The sequence below is a fragment of the Trachurus trachurus genome (genome assembly GCF_905171665.1).
Source record: "Trachurus trachurus genome assembly, chromosome: 5".
Taxonomy (NCBI): domain Eukaryota; kingdom Metazoa; phylum Chordata; class Actinopteri; order Carangiformes; family Carangidae; genus Trachurus; species Trachurus trachurus.
The window spans coordinates 3902957-3926060 of record NC_139896.1 but is presented as its reverse complement, the minus strand read 5'-3'; the positions used below and the strand labels follow the sequence as shown (position 1 = coordinate 3926060).

Here is a 23104-nt window from a genome sequence, read left to right as displayed (position 1 = left end):
TGAAGAGTGGAGCGCTTGTTGTTTCGGGGGATGAAGACAGAGAGAGAGAGAGAGAGAGAGAGAGAGAGAGGAGGTGGAGGTGGAGGTGGAGGAGGGGGTGAGGCGAATTCCAGGTGGAAACACAAGGATCAGAGAACAGAGGGAAGAATGCATGTGAGAAAGAAACTGAGAGACTGAGAAAGGACCTTGAACACATCATCATCATCATCACTGTGTAAAAGTTTTCATCACGTTCACCAACAGGTGACGACTTCCTGTTTCTGACCTCAGAGTTTATTTACAGAAAGTTTTTGTAGCAAATAAACTTTGTAAATTATAAATATATATATAGAGTTTGTGTGAGAGCCAGATTCTGACTTTTCACTTTCTCACGTCACCGTCAGAGTTGTGCTGTACGGTTTAATGTCTGAGAAACGAGGCCGGTCGATGAACAGCTGCTAAAGCCATTGAAAAAAAAAAGAAAAGAAAAAGGAGACGAAGGAGAAGTTTCATTCCAGAAGAATTCATGCAAATAAAACAAATGTGATGTGATGTGGCAGCTGTTTGTGTCTGTATGTAAATAATGTACACTGCAAAAACTCTAAATCTTTCCAAGAATATTTGTCTTATTTCTTGTCAAAATGTCTCATTTCTAGTCAAAACTAATCTCTTTCCACTTTAAATAAAACTCATCACCTTAAAAATGAACTTGTTTTTAGATAATTTCACTTGTTTCAAACAAATTTTCACTTGAAATAAGTAGAAAAATCTGCCAGTGAAAGCAAGTTGTTTGAGCTTGTAATAAGGAAGAAAAACTTGCTCCACTATCAGATTTTTCTACTTATTTCAAGTGAAAATCTGCTTGAAAGAAGTAAAAAGTGTCTAAAAACAAGCTGCTTTTTATGTGATGAGTCTTATTTTAAGTATAATGAGATTTGTTTTGACTAGAAATCACATTTTGACTAGAAATAAGACAAATATTCTTGGTAAGATATTTGAGTTTTGTTGAATGTTTTTTCTGTTGTTTTTTTTGTTTTTTTACCTTGCTCATGTTCTCTTCTCCCTTCTCGAACTTCATCTTCAGGTTGTTCAGTGGCACTTGGGGTTTCTCGTACGAGGCACGACGGGGGCTGGTGGGAACTTGCTCTTCAAGCTTTTCAGGTCTTTCGCTGTGTGTCACTGTCACCTCATCCCTGTCCATCCCTCTCTGCTCGTCGGGTCTGAAGACACGACCACGACCGCCGCCACCGGCTGCTGCTGCTGCTGCAGGTCGAGCTGCTGCCTCCACCACAGCCACCAGGCCGGGGCTCTACAATACAATACAATACAATACAATACAATACAATACAATACAATACAATACAATACAAACTTTAAACATGGACAGTCATGTGCCGCAAGTAACTGCATTACATAAGTACACAAAACAGATAAAAAACCAGTACATTTGACATTCCTCGCACAGTTCTCACATACACACAACTCTCCCATTCACACAGATACATATACGTAAATATGGTAGATAAAAAGTACTGATGAGAACTATTAAAAACTCAAATAAAGTGCAGGAGTGTCTGGAGCATTAAAAAGATTTTAAAAAAATTAATAAATAAAAATTAAAAAACCACAGTCTCAAGAAAAAGAATGAAAAGTAGGGATAACAACCCAATTAAAATTTAGCGGGTTTGGGGCGGTAAAAGTGGTTAAAGCGGCCGCCCCATGTAGAGGCTATAGTCCTCAACGCAGGCGTCCCCGGTTCGAGTCCCGCGTCGGGCAGACCTTTCCTGCATGTCATTACCCCTCCCTCTGCCTCCTCCTTTCCTGTCTATCTATCTCACTGTGCTATCAAATAAAGGCAAAAACGCCAAAAAAATAAACTTAAAGGCCCCATGCTGTGCACTTTTCTCTGGGTTTATTTACCTGCTGATATCCCTAACAAGATGTATCATTGGTTTTGAGTACCTGTGATCTGCTTAATAATGTTTCTACTGCCCCTTTCTGTTGCCTCTTTCTGGAGCTCTAGCAGGCACAGGTCATTTGGCCAATCAGAAGAGAGAATGAGAACCTCTCCTCTGATTGGCTGACTGTTTTAGAGTGGCATGTGGTCGGGCCAATCACAGGCAAGTAACTGAAACCTAAGCTGCATTCATACAAATTGAAAAAAAACAACTGGTCACGGTGGGCGGAGTTACCTTGTGTGTGACATCACAGAAAGGAGGAAGTGCCATCTGCTCGTCTTAAATAGAATGTTCCTACAAATGGGCGGTGTGTGTCTCTCAGTTTATGACCAATTTGATGCATGGGGCAGTATATACGTGGCCCAGAGACCTCCCCAAGCACGAAAAAATAACCAAAATCACATTTTTCATGCCATGGGGCCTTTAAAAAAAAAATGTGTGGGTTTGTTTAGAATGGAAATGGATGTAGGGAGGAAGCTGAGTTTGTATTGGCTCTTCACCTGAGGAGGAGGAGGAGCAGCGGGGGTGGGGGTCTCGGTGAAGGACAGAGGCCTGGCGAGGGCGGCGGGTCTGCAGCGAGCGCCGGACTGGCTGGACGGAGCGACGACGGAGAGAGGTTTGCTGCTGCTGCGGTCGAGGTTCTCCGGCTGCTCCCAGCGCTTCTTCAGAGCGCTCAGGTTGCCCGAACGCAGCGAGGGCGTGGCACTATCGAAAGACTGGAGAAAGAAGATGTAAAAAGTCAGCATGCAGAACTGAAAAGCAGTAGTTTCATCCCTTCCACACACATGCTCAATTATACAAATATTGAACCCGACATCATGCAGCTACAGTCGCAGCGGAGTAGGAAATGCCAGAGTGTGAACTTCACTGCAAAAACTCGAAATCTTACCAAGAATATTTGTCTTATTTCTAGTCAAAACAAATCTCATTATACTTAAAATAAGACTCATCACATTAAAAGTAGCTTGTTTTTAGACACTTTTTAATTTTCACTTGAAATAAGTAGAAAAATCTGCCAGTGAAAGGAAGTTTTTTGTGCTTGTAATAAGGAAGAAAAACTTGCTCCACTATCAGATTTTTCTACTTATTTCAAGTGAAAATCTGCTTGAAACAAGTAGAAAAATCTGACAGTGGAGCAAGTTTTTCTTCCTTATTACAAGCTCAAACAACTTGCTTTCACTGGCAGATTTTTCTACTTATTTCAAGTGAAAATTAGTTTGAAACAAGTGAAAATGATCTTAAAACAAGTTCATTTTTAGGTGATGAGTCTAATTTTACGTGGAAAGAGGTTACTTCTGACTAGAAATGAGACATTTTGACAAGAAATAAGACAAATATTCTTGGAAAGATTTAGAGTTTTTGCAGTGTTGGCTCCACGCTGACAGATTGGGTGAACAGCTGTTCAAAGCTGCTGGCTGCTCCAGGAAATACATGTTTTTTTGCTGCGACTGGCAAGGCCGAGCGTGCAGCCGCATATTTCTGCTGCATTCCTTTCCACACGACAACTTCTTCACCTTTAACCAAAAAAAAAGAAAGAAAAAAAAGAAGCACACTGTCTCTGTTCATTCATGACAACAAAACAGAACAACAGGAGGTTCACGACTACTAAAACTAAAACTGCTGCTGCTGCTGTGACCTGCAGGAACTTCCTTAATTATAAAAGAGGAATGACACGTTGAAGAAAGAGGATCTGGACACGAGAATAAATCACTGTCGCAACACGTGAAGAGACCCAGCTAATGAATCTCAGTGAACAGTGGATCAGAGAAAGGTTTTTTCTTTCTTCTCTGCCATAATAATATAAAATCTACCATTCTTTTACTAAACAAACTACAAATACAAGATGCAAACAGACTGAAAAGAGTAAAAAACAGAGAAAGAACAGGGAGGAAATGAGACTAAACGACTGAACAAAGAGACAAAGTAGGAAAAAAAAAAAGGGAGACACAATTAATGTCTTTGTGAGGGAAGTCCAGGGTGGACAGGCAGAAAGAGCCGGTCAGTGACGAAGACTGGTCCAGTCCTCTCTCTCTCTCTTTCTTTCTTTCTTTCTTTTTAAGCAAACAGCAAAAAAACTAAACAAAAGAAAAGAAAAGAAAGGAAAAGAAACCTGTGGATGCGATGGAGCGGATAAAAGGAAAGTGAGCGTCCTCTTCTGGTTCTGGTTCTGGTTCTGGTTCTGGTTGTGGAGTCAGTAGAGTGGAGCAGTCAGAGCTCAACCAGATGTTAGCAGCCACACACACACACAGAGAGAAAGAATCTGCTTGTAAGAGTTTTTAAGCCCGGCCCCTTCAACAGCAGGAAAGTGAATGAGAGAGTCAGAAAAACCCAGGAAACCAGAGCAGGAAATGATACATTCAGGAAAAAGTTAACTCTTTGTTCGCCGCTGCTGCCTCCACTCACTCACACACACACACACACACACACACACACACACTTGGACGGATGGTTTCTGAAAAGGAAACGCTGTTGGATTCATACAGAACAACCTCTCTACAACCAGGGTTTGGATGGAACGGGCAAAAAAGGGAATATAAAATAAAATAAAAATATAAATAAGATGCAGGAACAACAACTAAGAGAAGGTGGAAAGGAAAAGCAGCCGGAGAACAAAAGACCAACAAAAGCCATTGAAACGTTTCGTCACGTGAACACGAGTCTGAACAGAGTTTTATACAGAATCTTAAACAGTGACTCTACACAACTGATCCTGGGTCAGATCTGCACACAAGTCGAGTCCACAGATCGGTAAATATGCTAGAAATGTCACAGTAATACAGTAATAAAACTGACTCAAAGTGTGTAAATATACACACAGCTGCAGATGGAATAGACAATATTGAAAGACAACTAAAGGCAGTAATGATATAAATCATGTTAATGTTCCTTTACACTGCAACAAACTCACATTTACTTTCCTGCAGCTCACTTCCACCCCGAAGTAAGGAATACAAACTCACTCTCACAACTCAAGTCCAAACTCAAAACGACAATGCAATTTCTATTTTTTTCTATTTTTCCTTTTAAGGAAGGAAGGTAGGTAGGAAGGAAGGTCGGTAGGTAGGTAGGTAGGTAGGTAGGTAGGTAGGAAAGAAAGGTAGGTAGGAAGTTCGGAAGGTATGAAGGAAGAAAGAAAGAAAGAAAGAAAGAAAGAAAGAAAGAAAGAAAGAAAGAAAGAAAGAAAGAAAGAAAGAAAGAAAGAAAGAAAGAACGAAAGAAAGAAAGAAAGAAAGAAAGAAAGAAAGAAAGAAAGAAAGGTAGGGAGGTGATTGATAGATAGATAGATAGATAGATAGATAGATAGATAGATAGATAGATAGATAGATAGATAGATAGATAGATAGATAGATAGATAGATAGATAGATAGATAGATAGATAGATAGATAGATAGATAGATAGATAGATAGATAGATAGATAGAAAGGTAGGTACTGTAGGAAGTTTGGAAGGTATGAAGGTTGGTAGGAAGGTAGGGAGAAAGAAATAAATAAAGGTAGGAAGATAGGGAAGTAGGAAGGTAGGGAGAAAAGAAAGAAAGAAAGGTTGGGAGGAAGAAAAGAAAGAAAGGTAGGTAAGTAGGAAGGTAGGGAGAAAGAAAGAAAGAAAGAAAGAAAGAAAGAAAGAAAGAAAGAAAGAAAGAAAGAAAGAAAGAAAGAAAGTAGGTAGGTAGGGAGGTAGGGATGACTTCAGAGTAAAACCTGTGGTTTCTACCAGTAGAACATGATGATACTTTTTACATTATCAGGCGTCGTTGAGTGACAGAAAGCTGCCGATGAAATAAAACGTATTATCATTATTATTAGAAATCATCACATTTCTTATTTCTAATAACTTTTAAAAACTCACGACTGAGTTTTATTATTCGACATGTTAATGTTTATTGTAGCTTGTTTTGTTTTTTGTTTTTTATTCAATTCAGTTGAAATTGTCAGGAATAATTTACAATTCCAGTTTATATCAGTTAAATAAATGAATAACTTTAATAAACCGACCATAAATGTGTTATAGGTTATGATGATTAATCTTTTACAGATGCAATAATAAAGACAGAGTCCAGAACTTATTAGACTGTATAAATCTGAACAGAGAGAAGCAGCAGAAGAAGAACCAGGAAATGTTTTACTTTAGAGTCATTTATCTATTTTCCAATGAACTCATCCGTTTATTCTCAGGCTTAAAAGAAGAAAAAAAAAGCCCCCACTCTACCCCCCCCTAAAACCCCAACACACACACACACGCACACACACACACTAAGACCGACAGATGGTCTTTTGCGCTCACACTCATTCACATCAGGAGAGTTTTGTTTCTTTTTCTTTTTCTTTCCTTAAAACATTCAACCTGAACTAGTTTCATATCTCAGTCACAGTGGGTTCAGATCCCCAACACGTGTGGACGCTTCACTTCCTGAAAACACAAACTAAAACTACACACAAACACACACACACACTGAAACAAACTGAACATGTGCGTTTTCACCCTTTAAGTCCTGTGTGTTAAATAAAGCGTCTAACGGGATGAACACGGCTACGTTAACGAAGCGTATCAAGACATCAGCAGCAGCAGGAGTTCAATAAGGAAGACGCTTCTTTCTCTGATTCTCAGACTCATTTAACAACCAAGACGCTAACGACTTCTCTGAGCAGCTGCTAAATAAAATTACACACACTTACACACACACACAGAGCGAAATTACCTTATATTTCTTCATTGTATTAATCTGATCAGTTCATCAGTTCATTAAGTCTCAGTCCAGGGTTTGTTTATGGCGATAGAACAGATATAAGAGATATAACAGCTATAATAGGTATAACAGCTATGAACAGATAGAAGAGTTCCTACAGTGTGAGACGCAGCAACAGAGGATTTACACTAAAGGAGGATTAAGGGTTCGATAGCCGGCCCCACGGCAACAAGTGGCCAATGAGAGGTCAGACATTTGGCCCAGACAAGTGTGTGTACGTGTGTGTGTGTTGGCATGGTGAATCTGTGTGTGTGTGTGTGTGTGCATGTGTGTGTGTGTGTGTGTGTGCTCCTCATCTCAACAGGCAGTAATTACTTTAGCACCATCAGCAACTACTGAGCAAACGAGGCAAGACAGACCTGCAGCACACACACACACACACACACACACACACACACACACACTTTAATTAATCATTTAGTTCGTCAGGAGAGGCTCATTAAAACACTGTGAATAAGATATATATATATATATATACACACGGTATAGATTTAAAAATGGGGATTTATAATTCATCCACTGAACTATTAAACATTTAAGTGTCTGAGTCCTGTATCAGACTCAGGACCAGTTGCACCTTTTGTATTTTCTTTCTATAATAATTATTACTAATAGTTATTTTATTTCATGAATTTAAGTCATTCTTATTTTTATTGATTCTAAGATAAGATATATATAGAGAGAGTCCCTCACTGTAAACTCAACCTCCAACTTCCATCAAATTACCTAAACAAAGCTGCTTGAGGCCGAAGTCTGTGTAATAATTTTTTGAATGATATTTTTATAGTGCTTTTATTATGGTGATCTTATCTTAGCATGCATTATCTATGTATAGTGTATGTATGTGTTACGTTATGGGATATGTGCAATACTGTTATGTTTGTTGTCATTGCAGCTGTCGAGGCTTTTATGGCGCAACTGCTGAGTCCAAACAAAGTTCCCTGAGTGGGACAATAAATTATATCGTATCTTATCGTATCGTATTTCATCGTATCGTATCGTATCGTATACTTTATTGTCTCAATCAGGGAAATGTGTCTTGCATCCATACATAAATACTGACAATATAACAGTAACAATAATATAATCACAAGTAACTTAAATACTAATTCTTATTCTAACGTGTGAAAACCAAACGACACCTGCAGGTTAAATGTGTGAAGAAGCAGAAATAAAAAGACAGAAAAACTCACAGTTTTTTTCTTCTCTGTGTTCTCCTCAGCAGCTCGTTGGTACCTGACGGAGAAGGAAACAACAGTGACCTCTGGTGACAAAAAACACAACATAACACAACACATCTACTATTTAGAATTTATCACATTTCTTATTTTGAAAAACTTTTTTTTAAAAGGTCACATAAATAAATGATGATTGGTTTATTTATTTGATAAATAAAGTTATGTTGTATTTCATAGAACTGTAAAACACAGTATAATAGAGTTTTATTGTCATTGTCTCATTGTCAGTTTATTGTGAGCTACAAGACCACAAGAGAAAGTTATTTTATTTCTACTTTTATTTAACCTTTCGGTAACACTTTACTAGGTATTCATAAGATTGACATAACAGCTGTCATAACCATCAATGAATACTTATGACAGCTGTCGTTAAGTGTCATTTGGTAAGTTATGTCACTTTTAATGCAAAGTTGACATTGTTTGAGATGTTTTTGTTCTGACAACTTGACATAAAGACAATTTAATATATCATAGCAGACCTAGATGCTAAATTTAAAAAATTATGTCAAGTTCTCATAACAAGGACATCTCAAATAATGTCAACTTTGCATCAAAAGTGTCATAACTTACCGAATGACACTTAACGACAGCTGTCATAAGTATTCATTGATGTTTATGACAGCTGTTATGTCATGGTTATGACAGTGTTATGTCAATCTTATCTAAGTAAAGTGTTACCAACCTTTCTCTCTTTTACCAGCCTGACATCACAACAACACAACAGCATCATTCACTAATGTATTATTATGTGTACTATGTATTTTCTTCTTGTGTTAAAGGAAATGGGTATTACACATGAGAGTCACTGACTTGGAGAAGCGCTCGGCGATGGCGGTGTTCTTCCCGCGGCCGCTGACCAGCGACAGCTCCTTCGCCGTGACGCGTAGAGACTGCGTCGCCCAGGACCGGCGCGTGAATGGATCGCTAGCCATGTCTGCCAAACTACCTGAGTACCTGAAACACACACACACACAAACATGACACACATTACATTATAACACCTGTGATGGTGGAGTTTTAAAGGGATAGTTCAACATTTGGACAAATTGGCCCATTGTCATAACCCCTATAGTCATAGCAGTAGGTTCATTACCTTTAATTGTCAGTGCAAGCTATTTTTAGAACGGCGGAGCAGAGCCGTGAGCTGCTCAGAGCTACGCTACAGAGGAGGCTCATTATGGGATTTCTTGGTTTCCCTCATCAAACTCATCAAATACACAATCCAACAACTCCACAACGCTCTGGTGGACAAGTTGTGACCTGCACATTCACCACGCTATGAGATAATAACACAACGTTACCACACAGACAGAGTTGTCCCCTCTGATCAGAGCTGATAATCTTCTGCCGATAACAACAGTTCATAAAATATCTCATCAGTGTACGACGTCATCTACTTCAGCCGGGGGGAGAAATGCACTTGTGTTGACTCATAAACTGCCACCTGATGCTGCTGAGCCTCAGTCAGAGCAAATTAAAGGCTTCACCTCCAACAAGAGTTCTTTCTTCTTGCAGCAGGATCTATCATAATAATAATGGAAGCCAATCCACAGTTCATCTCAGTGTGACATCTGAACATCAATAGAAACCACTCAGCTGACTCTTAGTGACAAGACATGACATAAAACAAATAAATGTTGGTTTATAAGTGGATCTGTCACAATTATGACATAATGACCTGATTGCAATCATTATAATCGTTGAAATGGTTTTTCCCTTCATCTGTATAAAAACATCTGGATGAAACCAAAGGAAATGTCAGATTTCATCTCTGTTTCCTCGTCGTTTTCCACCGTTTGAGGTTTGACTGGTCGTCTTTTAATGCTGCATCCCCCTCTTCTTGTTCCCGTTTTTGTTTTTTCTAAGATTTGACGACTGCATTTTGATGAGAATCTATTGACATTAACATGATGGATTTAGTGTTAAGCCGTTATTTGAATGCCAATTAAAGGGATAGTTCACCCAAAATTGAAATTTCACTCATTATCTACTCCCCCTCATGTGGACTAATAAGGGCTGGGAGAAGTTTCAGAGTCCTCCGTGGCTTCTCTGAGTTACAGGGGGTCTCGGCGTAGCAGTGCATGTCAATATAACGGTTGCAAATGGATACCAACTGTCTTCGTAACAAGAAGACACACCAAAAAACATCCAAATACCTCCATGCTGAAGCCCCGAAATGTGAAATTGTCCCGAATTGTCAAGCTTGTTTGTAGCAGAAGCTCCTCTTCCCAGTTCGTCCAAATTTGACGAGCCGGGAAGAGGAGCTTCGAGAAGCTTTCGCTACAAAACAAAGCTTGAAATATAGACTTATTTAATTTTTTTCGGGACAATTTCACCTTTCGGGGCTTCAATACAAGAGGGACATTACATACGAGCAGCATGGAGGTATTTGGATGTTTTTTGGTGTGTCTTTCTGTTACGAAGACAGTTGGTATCCATTTGCAACCGTCATATGGACATGCACTGCTACGCCGAGACCCCCTGTAACTCAGAGAAGCCACGGAGGACTCTGAAACTTCTCCCAGCCCTTATTAGTCCACATGAGGGGGAGTAGATAATGAGTGAAATTTCAATTTTTGGTGAACTATCCCTTTAATCGTCAACTAAACTTTCATGATGACAGGCCTAAATGTAAAGGTAAACAAAAGCTAAACTCTGTCTCGACGTGTACAAACTCATTGTCAAGAGTCCAGAGGTTTGACTAAAACTAAACCAGCTCCCTGTCATTTCCTCCACCACCACCGTCACCGTCACATACCAGAGAGTTCATACACAGAACTGTAGAACTGTATCTGAGCATCGAGCCGGTACATAGGAGACAGACAGTTATGCATCCACAGACTCAGGTCGACGTGTTCTAACTTGTGCTGTAGTTTACTGCCGCTTGACTGAGAGGACGAGAAGAAAACACACCAACTTCACAAACCGCTGAGCTGAATGTGAGCAGCACGTTATCATCATCATCATCATGGAGGGGGGCGGAGAAGTCACCATGGGCAACAACAACAACAAGAGACCATGACAACACACACACACACAATATCTCACAATTTAGTTTAGTATAGTGGAATATAACCTGATTTGTAACAGGGTAGGCAAAATAAGCCGTAACTTATTGAATTGCTTACTTTGATTTGCTTATTTTCAGGGCTGCAACGATTAATCGAACATGAATCGATTATTTAATTAATCGTCAACTATTTTGAGTTTGAGTAGTTTTTTAGTAGAAATAAGTCCAAATTCTCTGATTCCAGCTTCTTAAATGTGAATATTTCTGGTCTCTCTTTGGTTTGTGGACAAAACAAGACATTTGAGGACGTCATCTGGTGGTTTGGGAAACACTAATGGATGTTTTTCAACATTTTTCAACATTATTATATTGACCAATCGATTAAAGCAGAAGTAAGGTGAATATTTGTGTTAATATAAGTCTTAAATAGTTGTATCTTCCGACAGCAATCACTTACATAGAGTGTTTGGTCTGAAACACGGGTCTGTCAGTCACTCTGCTCTGCTGTAAGCCGAGGAGAAAACTTTCCTTGTATCCTACAACCTTTATCCAATGAGGAGAGAGAACGGCATAAAGGGGCGGTCCTCTCTGTGTGTGCAGCCAAGGGATGCGCGTGAATGTGGTGACGTAGGGACGAGGGCGGGGACTGCTAACTCCATCGGCCGACAGGAAGTTAGCCAAAACCACCGGATCGCTTACTTCTGCTTTAATTGTTTAAATCATCGTCAGATTAATCGATAATGAAAATAATTGTTAGTTTTGAGCTCTACTTATTTTTGTTCTGCCATCTTCTCTTGGACCTTGTCTAGCTGCTGTTTTTATGTTGAGCTGTAATTTATATTGTACAATGAGTTTATTTCGTGTCAAGACCGAAATAAACTAAATTTACATTTTTTGAACACATTTTAATTCATGCAACAAGTTTCTGTGTGTGTGGAAGTTGCTGTGACACTACAACATGACCACATATTTAAATCACTGCTGTTGTGCACAGACTCAATAACCAGGTCTCAGCTGCAGCGATTACATCATCACTCAGAGACAGAGTGACAACAGCGACAGGTAGAGAGAGGACTTTGGACTGAGCTGAGTTTCAACACAACCCCTGATACTCAACAACACACACACACACACACACAAGTCAAACACAGCTGCACTTCTCACTGTGTTCACTTAATGTGTAATATGTAAAGTTAAACATTGCATTAACATTACATAACATGACATTGCACGTATAGACTTGTGTTCTATGTGACTTTCATACTCCTCCGACACCAAATAGCTCCACTGGGAACAAATAAAGTTGGTAATTATATTATATTATATTATATTATATTATATTATATTATATTATATTATATTATATTATATCATAATATGGGAAATATGATTTCTTAGATGGGCTGGGAAAACACTTATTATACTCAACACAATACAGGAAATGGAGGCATTTTGCCCCTAAAATTTGAGAGACTGCAGGTAAATTTTTCATCTACTTGCACATGTGCAACCAGTAAATCTGCCCTTTTTTTTACACTCAAAGAATCTGTAATCTGTCATCATACACTATCAGTCTTTATTTTACAAAAAAGAGCTATACGGGTCACCACAAGATCACAGTACAGAGAACACACTAATGGTCTATTTTTGTAAAATTACGGGACTACAAGATTGCACAGATAATGTAGAAAGTAAATGATAACTTGTTGCCGGGCAAAGCTGTTTGAAAAGAGAGATCGCAATTCGCAAATATGAACTTAAAGGAATTTATACGTTTAAAAAATAAAAAGCTTGGACTAATATTAAAGGTACATCCATCTCTGTAAAAGGGTCGGGGTTCATATGGAACAATCTTGAGAATGGACTGAAATGATGTGGGACTCTTCAGAGATTTAAAGGTCTCGTCAAAAACTAAATAATTGATAAATATAAACAAATGGTTTGATGTTGTTGTTCAGTTCTTGCTTGGAATAACTGTTCAATAGTTTTGTATATTTGATGGTATCGTTATCTTTGCAAAAACACTGGAAGAGGAAATGGGCGATCTGCCAGTTGTACAACAGGTGAGAAGGATAGGTGCTACAAGGTTATAGCTTCAGCCTAGAACTTTTCGGTTAAAGGGATAGTTCAACATTTTGGCAAATTGGCCAGTTAATCCCTATAGTCATAGCAGTAGGTTCGTTATCTTTAATTGTCGGTGCAAGTTGTTTTTAGAACGGCGGAGCAGAGCTGTGAGCTGCTCAGAGCTACGCTACGGAGGCTCATGGGATTTCTTGGTTTCCCTCATCAAACTCATCAAATACACAATCCAACAACTCCACAACGCTCTGGTGGACAAGTTGTGACCTGCACATTCACCACGCTATGAGATAATAACACAACGTTACCAGACAGAGTTGTTTTAGAGGTAAATTCAGAGACTGCTTGATGAAAAACTGTCCCTGAAGGCAACGCGCATCAGCGGTTTTGCATGAAGTATCAAGTATTTGATGAGTTTGATGAGGGAAACCAAGAAATCCCATAATGAGCCTCCGTAGCGTAGCTCTGAGTAGCTCACGGCTCCGCTCCGCCGTTCTAAAAACAGCTTGCACCGACACTTAAAGGCAACGAACCTACTGCTATGACTATAGGGATTATGGCAATGGGACAATTTGCCAAAATGTTTAACTATCACTTTAAATTTAAAGTTGTTTCCTTATGTTGCTTTGTCGATTGACCAAAATAAAATCAATCAATCATTACAGGTGTCAGGCCAAGGTGTATGAGGATCACGAATGAAAAGGAAATGTGAACATTTACCCCTAAATTTTCTGCTTGAACTCCAAAAATTTTGAGTTGGGGGGGGCAGTGGCACTGTGCTCCTAGTAAAAAATAAAGTTAGTCTGGAGCCCTGTAATAACGGTCAGTGACTCAGCTGCTTTTATTATTATTATGTGTGTGATGTCCACATAGCTCGGGGCCAATTACTGCCACAGGTTTAGAGGCCTGAAGAGCGAGTTGGTTCAGCCTGTCGATTGATCAACTGTTTGTGGAGCTGCAGAGACACAGTAAACTTGACAGACACGCTGAGGAAACGTTAAAGGGATAGTTCACCCAAAATTCAAATTTCACTCATTTATCTACTCACCGTCATGTCGACTAAGAGCTGTGAGAAGTTTCAGAGTCCTCCGTGCCTTTGTCCATATAACGGTTGTCAATGGATACCAACTTTCTTCGTCCAAAAACACACACCAAAAAACATCCAAATACCTCCATAGTGCTCGTATGTAATGTCCGTCTTGTATTGAAGCCCCGACATGAGAAATTGTTCCGAAAAAAATTAAATAAGTCTATATTTTAAGCTTGTTTGTAGTGGAAGCTCCCAGTGTCTCAGTTCACTGCTCTTCCTGTGTCAGTGCAAATCACCGGCGGAACAATTTCTCATGTCGGGGCTTCAATACAAGAGGGACATTACAGACGAGCAGCATGGAGGTATTCGGATGTTTTTTGGTGTGTCTTTTTAGACGAAGACAGTTGGTCTATTCACAACCGTTATATGGACAAATACTGCTGCGCGGACCCCCCTGTAACTCAGAGAAGCCACGGAGGACTCTGAAACTTCTCCCAGCCCTTAGTCGACATGAGGGTGAGTAGATAATGAGTGAAATTTTAATTTTGGGTTAACTATCCCTTTAACCTCTCCTATCGACCCCCTTTTCTTCCCCAGGACACTGAGAGCAGAGGGCAGCCCAGGTCTTCTCCTGCAGCAGCGATGCATGGAGGGACACACCCTGCCTCGACAGCTGACCACAACGCCTCAAGTAAAAAAAAAACTGAGTCTGGAGTTGCCAGTCCACCTGTCCTGTTTTGCATATCCTTAAACCACAGACAGGTTGAAGGAAGCCGGAGCAACTGAAAAAAACAACAATTGCAATTGGGGGAACCATGAACGCCCCACACAACCAGGACTGAAGACTAGAAACTATAACAACCACAGAGACAAAAGCTGATAATGAATTAAACTAAAACCATCATCATCATCAGAGCCAAATCAACAGCCAGCAGGAGGAGATACTGCTGATTTAAATAAAGACTTGGGTGGGGCCATGACGGTAGCGTTGCTCTTCTTCCTGTATGAGAGAACAATGGTTGTGTCTTTTAGATTGAGCCTTGTGCTTTGAAAACTTAAGGATAAACACACAAGAAAAAGTTGTCTTCACAGTTTTGTAAAGCAGATTAAATTAAATTAAATCCAGAGACAGGCGACCCTCAGCCGCCTGTATGTGACTGTACAGAGCTACAGGCTGAATATGACTGATACATAACCAATGTAACTGTAAAAACATTTGCTATGGCATGATAGTTGAGAGTTTTTGTTTGGTTTTCACACAACACTGGTACACAACGGCTCCACCCTCCTTATGTTATATCATTTAATCATATTGATTAAACAGTCATTAATCAGACAAAGGTAAGAAAGTGTAAACACAGAGAGAGGAGGCACACAGCCACACACACACACACACTCTCTCACACACACACTGCATGAAACTTTTACAGGTTATCTGAAATATGAGCTTTTGAAATGTGATAATCTAAGACGAAGGAGCGTTTAGCTTCATCTCCATCACTGGTTATCATCAGGGAGAGGTTGGCTACTGACCTTTGGCCCTTAAAGACAAGCTCTCCTTAACAACATGCATAAACACAACAGGGATGAATAGAAGAATACAGTGTGACTCATTATTAGCCAGGAGGAGTCTCATTACTTAACACAAGATTAACCTGAGAGGCTATTATTAGAAATAATAATACAAAAACAATAATAATACAAAAACTAAGAGGAAATAATTGGATTTGAAGTGGAAAATGTGATGCAACAAGGAGACAGGAGGCTCTGCTCTGAGATCAACATGTTAGCTATGTGAAGAAGTGTAATTACAGGTGCATCACAGTGGAAATGATTGGTTGAGACGCGTTTGAGACTTCAGGTAAAACAAAAACACAGACCAAACTCTTCATATTCAAATATACAGCCTATAATATAATATAATATAATATAATACTATAACAGGTGTGTTTGGTCGTAAAGTGACACATTCACTAAAAACTCAGCAGCTGGACCCGGTTGGTTTAGGCACCGATTAAACCGAAAGACACCGAGTTCTTTGAGAACACGTGCAACAACTCAGTAAGAAAAAAAAAAGGAGAAATCACCGATTCAACTTTAACTTGTTCAACTTTTCCAAACACACACATTTGTCTTTGTTCACATGATAAATAGTTAAAAGTCGATCGCATATTTTTCACGTCCTTGAGTCGAGTCTTGTCTTACCTGTGCGGACTTCCGTCGACTCAGACTGGAGAGACACCTGACACTCACTGCTGCTGCTGCTGCTGCTGCTGCGTCACCGCCCGGTGTGGAGAGGAGGAGGAGGAGGAGGAGGAGGAAGAAGAGGAGGAGGAGGAGTGAAAACGTAAAGGTGACATGGGAGTGGAAGAGCCTGGTCACGTGGTTGTCACGGTCCAACGAGCGACCTCCTCGCGCAGGTATTACATTACCCCTACCTGGTGAGTTTTATGTCTGAGTGCGCGCTTTGCATAGTCCAGGGCAGCTACCAGGATACCACCCCCCCCCCCCCCCCCCCCCCCCCCCCCTGAAACTACCCAACTACCCCCACCATCCTGAACAAACAGGTCTTTTTACAGGCTAAGAGGAAAGAAAGAAAGAAAGAAAGAAAGAAAGAAAGAAAGAAAGAAAGAAGACATAGCTTATGGGTTGCATATTTTGTGTAACAGAAGAACAGCTGATGGTGATATTTATTAGAATTCCCATTTTTAATCATGTATTTATTCATTTTCTTACATGCAACTAGCAGACTTGCACACAGCTGCCAACTCTCTTTCTTTTCTGGTTTCTCTGTTATGTTATGTTATGTTATGTTATGTTATGTTATGTTATGTTATGTTATGTTATGTTATGTTATGTTATGTTATGTGTGTGTGTGTGTGTTTGTGCTGTTATGTGTTTGTGTTTGTGCTATGAGCATGGTGTGCCAGCCACCAAATGGAATTGCCCTTTAAGGGATTAATAAAGTCTTGAATCTTGAATCTTGATTCCCTATATGGACGAGCAATAAGCACATACCTACTAATAATAATAATAAACTGTCAAAGCCTTCTGGAAAAAATAAAGAGACCACTTCAAAAATGATGGGTTTCTCCGTGTTTGAGTAAAAATGAACATTTTTGTTTTATTCTATGAACTACTGACAACATTTCTCCCAAAATTGAAATAAAAATATTGTCATTTAAAACATTTATTAGCAGAAAATGAGAACTGGTCAAAATAAAAAATAATGTTTGAAGTCTTTTCAGTCCTTGAATAATGCAAAGAAAACATGTCCATTCCTAAATAACACAATGCAAATATTTTAACTCTACATGTACGGCACTCACTCCAGTTTGTTTTTTAAATACCAACACAAACACAACTCATTCTGCTTAATGAGACACTGATGAGGTGGTGATCACCTGAACCTGAATCTGGAAGATTATAAAAACCACTGCTGGGATTAAACATTGACATTATCCCACCAACATTTAATTACTTGTGAAAGAGGTCTCTTCATTTCCCCCCATATACGTATTTACATAGCCTATATTATACATATAGTATAATTATATATCTTCTCTTTGCTGCAGGAAGGAGAGACATAGAGGATCCTTTGTACCTACATCCTTTAGGCTTTTTACTTCTTCTGCAAATTGTAGATGAGCTGACAGACAAAAATGCATTGCCCTTTGGGGATAAATTAATTAATTCTCATTCTTATTATCATGTAAATGTCCGTGCTCGTGCCACATACTGTATGCATCATTTCAGTGAACAATGCAGAACAGTGGTGTCTTTGTGAGATCGTCCAATACTAATTGTGCGTGGTACTAAAAACAAAAAAGGTTGGTGTGTTGTAGCTACATCCTGCATGTTTGCATTGCATTTGCCTTCTAAATAAGGCGACTAAAGGCCCTTGGCTTCACGCTCCACTGTTGGCAAGACTCCATGTGACCTGCCCAAGTGTCCTTGAGCAAGGGAGTGTGTCTTCTCCAGGCCCGAGCCTGTTCTGAAGTGTGAAGTGAAGTGCACTGATCAGTTTGAACAGGTCCAAAAGCAGGATTTAAGTTTTTTTTTTATTAATTTGAATGTCTCTCTGTTACTATACTCAATTAAATGTAAATGTTTTCTTTGTTATGTTGTATAAAGCTGTTGCTCAATTAAAAGCAACATGAAAACACATACTTTTCTTTACATTAAAAATCATCCAGGTTAAAACAATGAAGAAAAGCTGAGGTGCAGTCATTTGGAAAGGAACTGAACCAACTGTAAAGTCACTGCGTTATCATTACGGATGGTCTCTATACTGATTCATATAGCTAACTATTCATAAAAGATCCAAAATCTCAATGGATAAATCTATAAACGCCTCATTCTGTGATAAATTCTCCCGCCGTGACAGACAGTTACATTATTCTGTTGCGATTCAGCTTCATATTGATCATTGTGACGGCCGTGGTCGGGCTGTGGTGCTGTGTAGCTGTGTATAGCATGAAACATGACAGATGTTCTTATTATTTTGTGTGCACCACATTCAAATCAGTGAGGGCAGAGGCCAAACAAACACAGACACACCTCTCTGTCTCTGAGTGTAACGCAACACATGCAGCTCAACAGTAGCTGCACCACAAATCCCAGCTGCTGAACCGACACAGTTGCATCAACACAGTTTGAACAAAGACAGAACATTATGAACTTCATGAAGAGATGATTTTTATTGCACCACTGTTGCTTAAGACTGAATGTGAGTGAGTCAATGGGAAGATGAGGTTTCTATTGTTTACGGATAAATATCTACATCTACAATAGTATGTTAAACTTTATTACAGATTTGGGTCCATATATAGGACACACTATACAAAAACAGACAACACAATACGTAAAGAACATAATTAACATTCATAAAATAGAATTACCAAAAGGGCAGAAAGAGGTATCTGTATCTGACAGTGCTGTATTTAATGTTAGTCAAACTTAAAATGAGTTTGTTCTTTGTGGCATCAAGTCTGTTTTTAAACACAGCTTTAAGAGTATTAACACGTGTGTTTACAATGTCTGCACTGAGCCATTAGGTCTCTTCAATAATATTCTTAAGGCATCATTATAAGCCACCTAGAGTCTCTGCGTGCTTGCTTTCTTGTAATTGTACAAGATTATTTTAAATTTAAGAACCACTGAGTGAGTGATTAATAAAGACTTGAAAAAACAAGACTTAAAATGAGATAAGAGTGTGTTCAGTGACAGGTTTCTGTAACTGCCTTGCTGCACAGACAGACTTAAAAACTAGTTTGTACCTGTGGCCATAAAACTGCACAACACTGTCCAAACTATACTCTTTGCATGGCTGTATTTGCAGTTTTTTCTTTCATTGCACAGTTTATTCATTATGCATATTCAATTTGGTACAGTTTTTTAATTCTATTTTTAGTCTCTCATAATATATTGATGTACATAATTTTACATGGATGTGTAGTGTATTTTTTTTCTTACTTTTCTACTCTTCTCTCTGTTTACTCTACCATGCAAATTTTTCCCTATTAAAAGGGTTTTCCATGGAGTTTTTCCTCAGTGGATGTGAGGGTCTAAGGGCAGAGGATGTTGTTATGATGCCATGTAAAGGAGACAAACTGTTTGTAAAAACGGGCTATACAAATAAAATTGCCTTGCCTTGCCTTTCTATTATATTATGTGGATACTGGATACTTGAGTTTTCTTTGGGATCAATAAAGTATAAGTCAAAGACTAAAAAAAACGTAAAGAAAATGTATGTTTTTTGTGTGTAAACCAAATATAATGCACCAAAAACTCACTTAAATAAATAAATAAATCACTGACACAATTACCAATGACGTCACCCCCATTAAATGGCAGCAATAGCAGAGGCTTTTATTATTTATTATTTATTAATTATTCTAATACGGTAACATCAGTCATATGAAGTGATGAGATATTGATAAAAGGGCTGATGATGATGATGATGATGGTGGTGATGATGATGAGGTTTCTGGGGCAAAGGGGCGTCTGGCTGACCCACAGGAACCAACAGTGTTCACACACATAAACACATACACATCCACGGTGTGTGTGTGTGTGTGTGTGTGTGTGTGTGTGTGTGCACATCCCTGTTTTCTGTCATTTTAAGTGCTCGCTTTTTTTTCTTTTTTTCCTTCCTCCTCTTCATCTGCGCCTCTTCAGTCGTCGTCTGCTGAAAACCGAGCGAGGCCAGCAGCGCCACCACAATAAAACATTTTAATAGGCGTTAAATATAAATATACAACTACATGCAAATGGATTAAGGGCAGTTGTTTTCCCCCTTTATCAAATTATAGAGAGATCCCGGGGACCTGGAGGAAGAAGATGAGCCTTTTCTCTGGGCTGGAGGAGGCTTTGCTGCTGCTGCTGTGTGGGGGAGTGGGTCACATCCTGTGGCGTTTCCTGTGTTTGTAAACTAGACGCTGTTGAAAACGTCGGGGCGAGTGAAGAAGCTACAAAAAAAAAAAAGGTAAATTTATATTTTTATTCTTTTTTTTTTTTTTACTTGGTGAACTCTGCTTGTGCATGCACTCGACTGTCTTGCTATTTCATGTGGGGGAAGAAATAATGCTGGGCGAAGAGATTTATTCAATAATACAGCGTCAATGTTAGCGACGGTTAGCTTTGCTATGCTAACAAACGTTAGCTTATGCTGCGTTCAAGACGACTCGGAGAATCTCCCACTTAAAGAAAAAAAAATCTGATTTCCGACTTCAAAGCGTTCGAGACGCACCCAACACGCCAGAATAACCAAAACATGGCGGACCAGGACAAACTTTAACACTACAAAAGGGAACAAAACAATAAAACAAATAAGAAAAAAGGAAGAAGCATTTTAAAATAATGAAGCAGATCATTTAAAACAGAAGATAAGTAGATAACAACATGGATTTGCTGTGTTCCACAACACTATCAGCAGGTAATCTGTAACCTCAAGTAAATATCGTATATTTCACAACGTTTTTGGTATTTAAATGGACGTTTTACCATTAACAGTGATCGTGGTTTTGCACGGGTGCAGAACTGATTCTCTGAGGAGTCGGGGTTAGATTTTTTTTCTCCGACTTTCCCCGAGCTCGGTGGCGTTTTAGGTTCAATTGCACTTTTTTCAAGTAGGAGGTAGGAGTTCCGAGTTGTCTCAAACGCAGCACCATCGGGAGGGGGTAGGAGGAGGAGACGGTGGGGGAGGGGGGTGGAGGAGGCTCGCAGCAGCAGCAGCAGCAGCAGCGACGGCCATCATCACGAAACGTCTTTATCGCTCAATCTTGTCTTGAAGCCGCCAGTCGGTCGGTCGGTCTGTCGGTCAGTCAAGTCGTGGATGGATGTGTCTTTTCGTGGTGGTATCATGGTGGAATAGGTGAATCGGTGCAATCAAGTTGCAAGAGATTACTACACAACGTCGCGGCGGAAAAACCGAGAAGAAGGAACCAGGTGGGCGAAAGAAAGAAAGAAATTGTTCGATCCACCAACATTGTTGTAGTGGGCGAGGGCGCGAGCGAGCAGCAGCAGCAGCTAACGGCTAAGCTAGGCTAGGCTAGTTAGCTTGTTTAGCGGTTAGGTTGGGTGGTAGTCTGCAGGCCAGTTACCAGTTAGGAATGGAAATTACTGCTTTATTTCCAAAGTAACGAGGTGGTAGTTGTTGTTTTTTCTAACTCGAGCCAACACGGTGGCGATTTATAGTTAAAAAGCGATCGATTATGCGACGGTTGGTTGGTTGTGTGGGAGTATTTTATGTATTTAGCAGTTAGCTCCCGTTAGCCGTTTGCTCGCTAGCTGTCTTATTTTCTTCTTAGCAACGTTAGCCAGCCAGCTAGCCTAGCCACCAACAACAAACGCCAGTGGCGAAAACACCGAGGCTCTCTGCTGCTTGCTCTGCTTTCATCTGGAGATCGTTTACTTTTTATTTTAGTTTTACGATGGCACACTAAAAAAGAACACGGTCAACTTGGGAACACAGTTGAACAAAAGAGTCAGGGGCCTAAGATAAGAAAAAAAACCTGGAGAAGCCGCCATGCACCTTCGAGTAAACGTAAAAAAAAAATTAATGGCCTCTTTGTAAGGCGCTAGTTAACAAACCCCACGTCAAAGGCAGTCAATCTGTAGCAGCACATTAGCTCTAGTGCTATTATTGTTTTTCTTTTCTTTTTTCTTTTTTAATCTTTATTGGAACTTTGTTTCACATACAAAGGAAGCTTGCAGATTGCAGAGCTTCAACAAACGTAATGCATTTCAATTCTACACCAGGGTGGAAAGATGCTATTATTATGGTGCCCTTATTATTCATGTATTGGACTATAACATATATTAACGGTTAAAATAAAATCACCAAGAGTTTGGATTCCTGTTTAATAATAAATAAATACAGTTCAGGGGGAAAAGAAATCCCACTCTCAGCTATAGATGCTTCACCCCAGGCTAATACTACTAGCGTTACCAAGTTGTGTTTTCCATTGAGCTGTTGTCTGTGTGTTGAGCCTTTTTATTTATGAGTTTTTTTGTTTTGTTAGACCGTGTTCAGGTTTAAACTTGTTTTAATTATTGGCTCAGCGCATTTACTCTTTAAAGTCCTTAGCTGTGCGCGTTCGTGTAATTTGAATCCGGATTTTGTCGTGCAGTTTAGGCCATTTTTGTCATAAATAAGGCATTAACATGCACGTTGAATATTGTGGGATGCCAGAAGATATCTGAGTTTAAAAATACTATTAGACCAGGTTATATGTAAAGAAAAACGACTTTTGGTCTTTTGTGTGACCAGAGAAGTTGATAGATTAAGATCCCAGTTTTCTCTGTAATCCCATTTCATCTTCACATGGTTATTCTTGTTTCATTCATTTCATGCAAACATTTGCACAAAAATGTCATTTTTTTGTTCATTTTAAACTAAATTTGCAACCTGTTATTAGATCACAAGCAGACCCGTTTCAGGCTGCAAAACGAGCACAATGCAATGCTACGACTAGAATAACCACAATATCTAGGTGTGCTTTGTGCTTGGTTTGTCAGTTTGCTGTGAAAATTAGTTGAGAAACTTGCATTAATGGTGGCTAG

At 39.4% G+C, this 23104-nt stretch overlaps 2 protein-coding genes across 27 annotated transcripts in view; one reads left to right on the top strand and one right to left on the bottom strand.

Annotated features, from left to right (window-relative positions):
• The window catches only part of LOC310986071 (LIM domain and actin-binding protein 1-like), a 28699-nt gene extending 12380 nt beyond the window's left edge, over positions 1-16319 (bottom strand). For both annotated transcript variants that reach the window (XM_083971826.1, XM_083971827.1), the window contains exons 1-5: positions 16244-16319; positions 8730-8873; positions 7875-7917; positions 2438-2653; positions 1022-1288 (exon numbers count right to left, since the gene is read on the bottom strand). In XM_083971826.1, the coding sequence (XP_083827952.1) occupies positions 1022-1288; positions 2438-2653; positions 7875-7917; positions 8730-8851 (648 nt within the window). In that variant the 5' untranslated portion in view covers positions 8852-8873; positions 16244-16319. The remainder of the gene's footprint in view (positions 1-1021; positions 1289-2437; positions 2654-7874; positions 7918-8729; positions 8874-16243) is intronic.
• A 3906-nt stretch (positions 16320-20225) lies between these two features.
• Positions 20226-23104, top strand: part of znf740a (zinc finger protein 740a) — a 28171-nt gene continuing 25292 nt past the window's right edge. For 24 of the 25 annotated variants that reach the window (XM_083971811.1, XM_083971797.1, XM_083971812.1 and 21 more), the window contains exon 1: positions 21262-21487. The gene's annotated coding sequence lies outside the window, so the exon portion shown is untranslated. Of the gene's footprint in view, positions 20526-21261; positions 21488-23104 lie in introns of those variants that run through there. The other variant, XM_083971807.1, reaches the window with a different exon arrangement.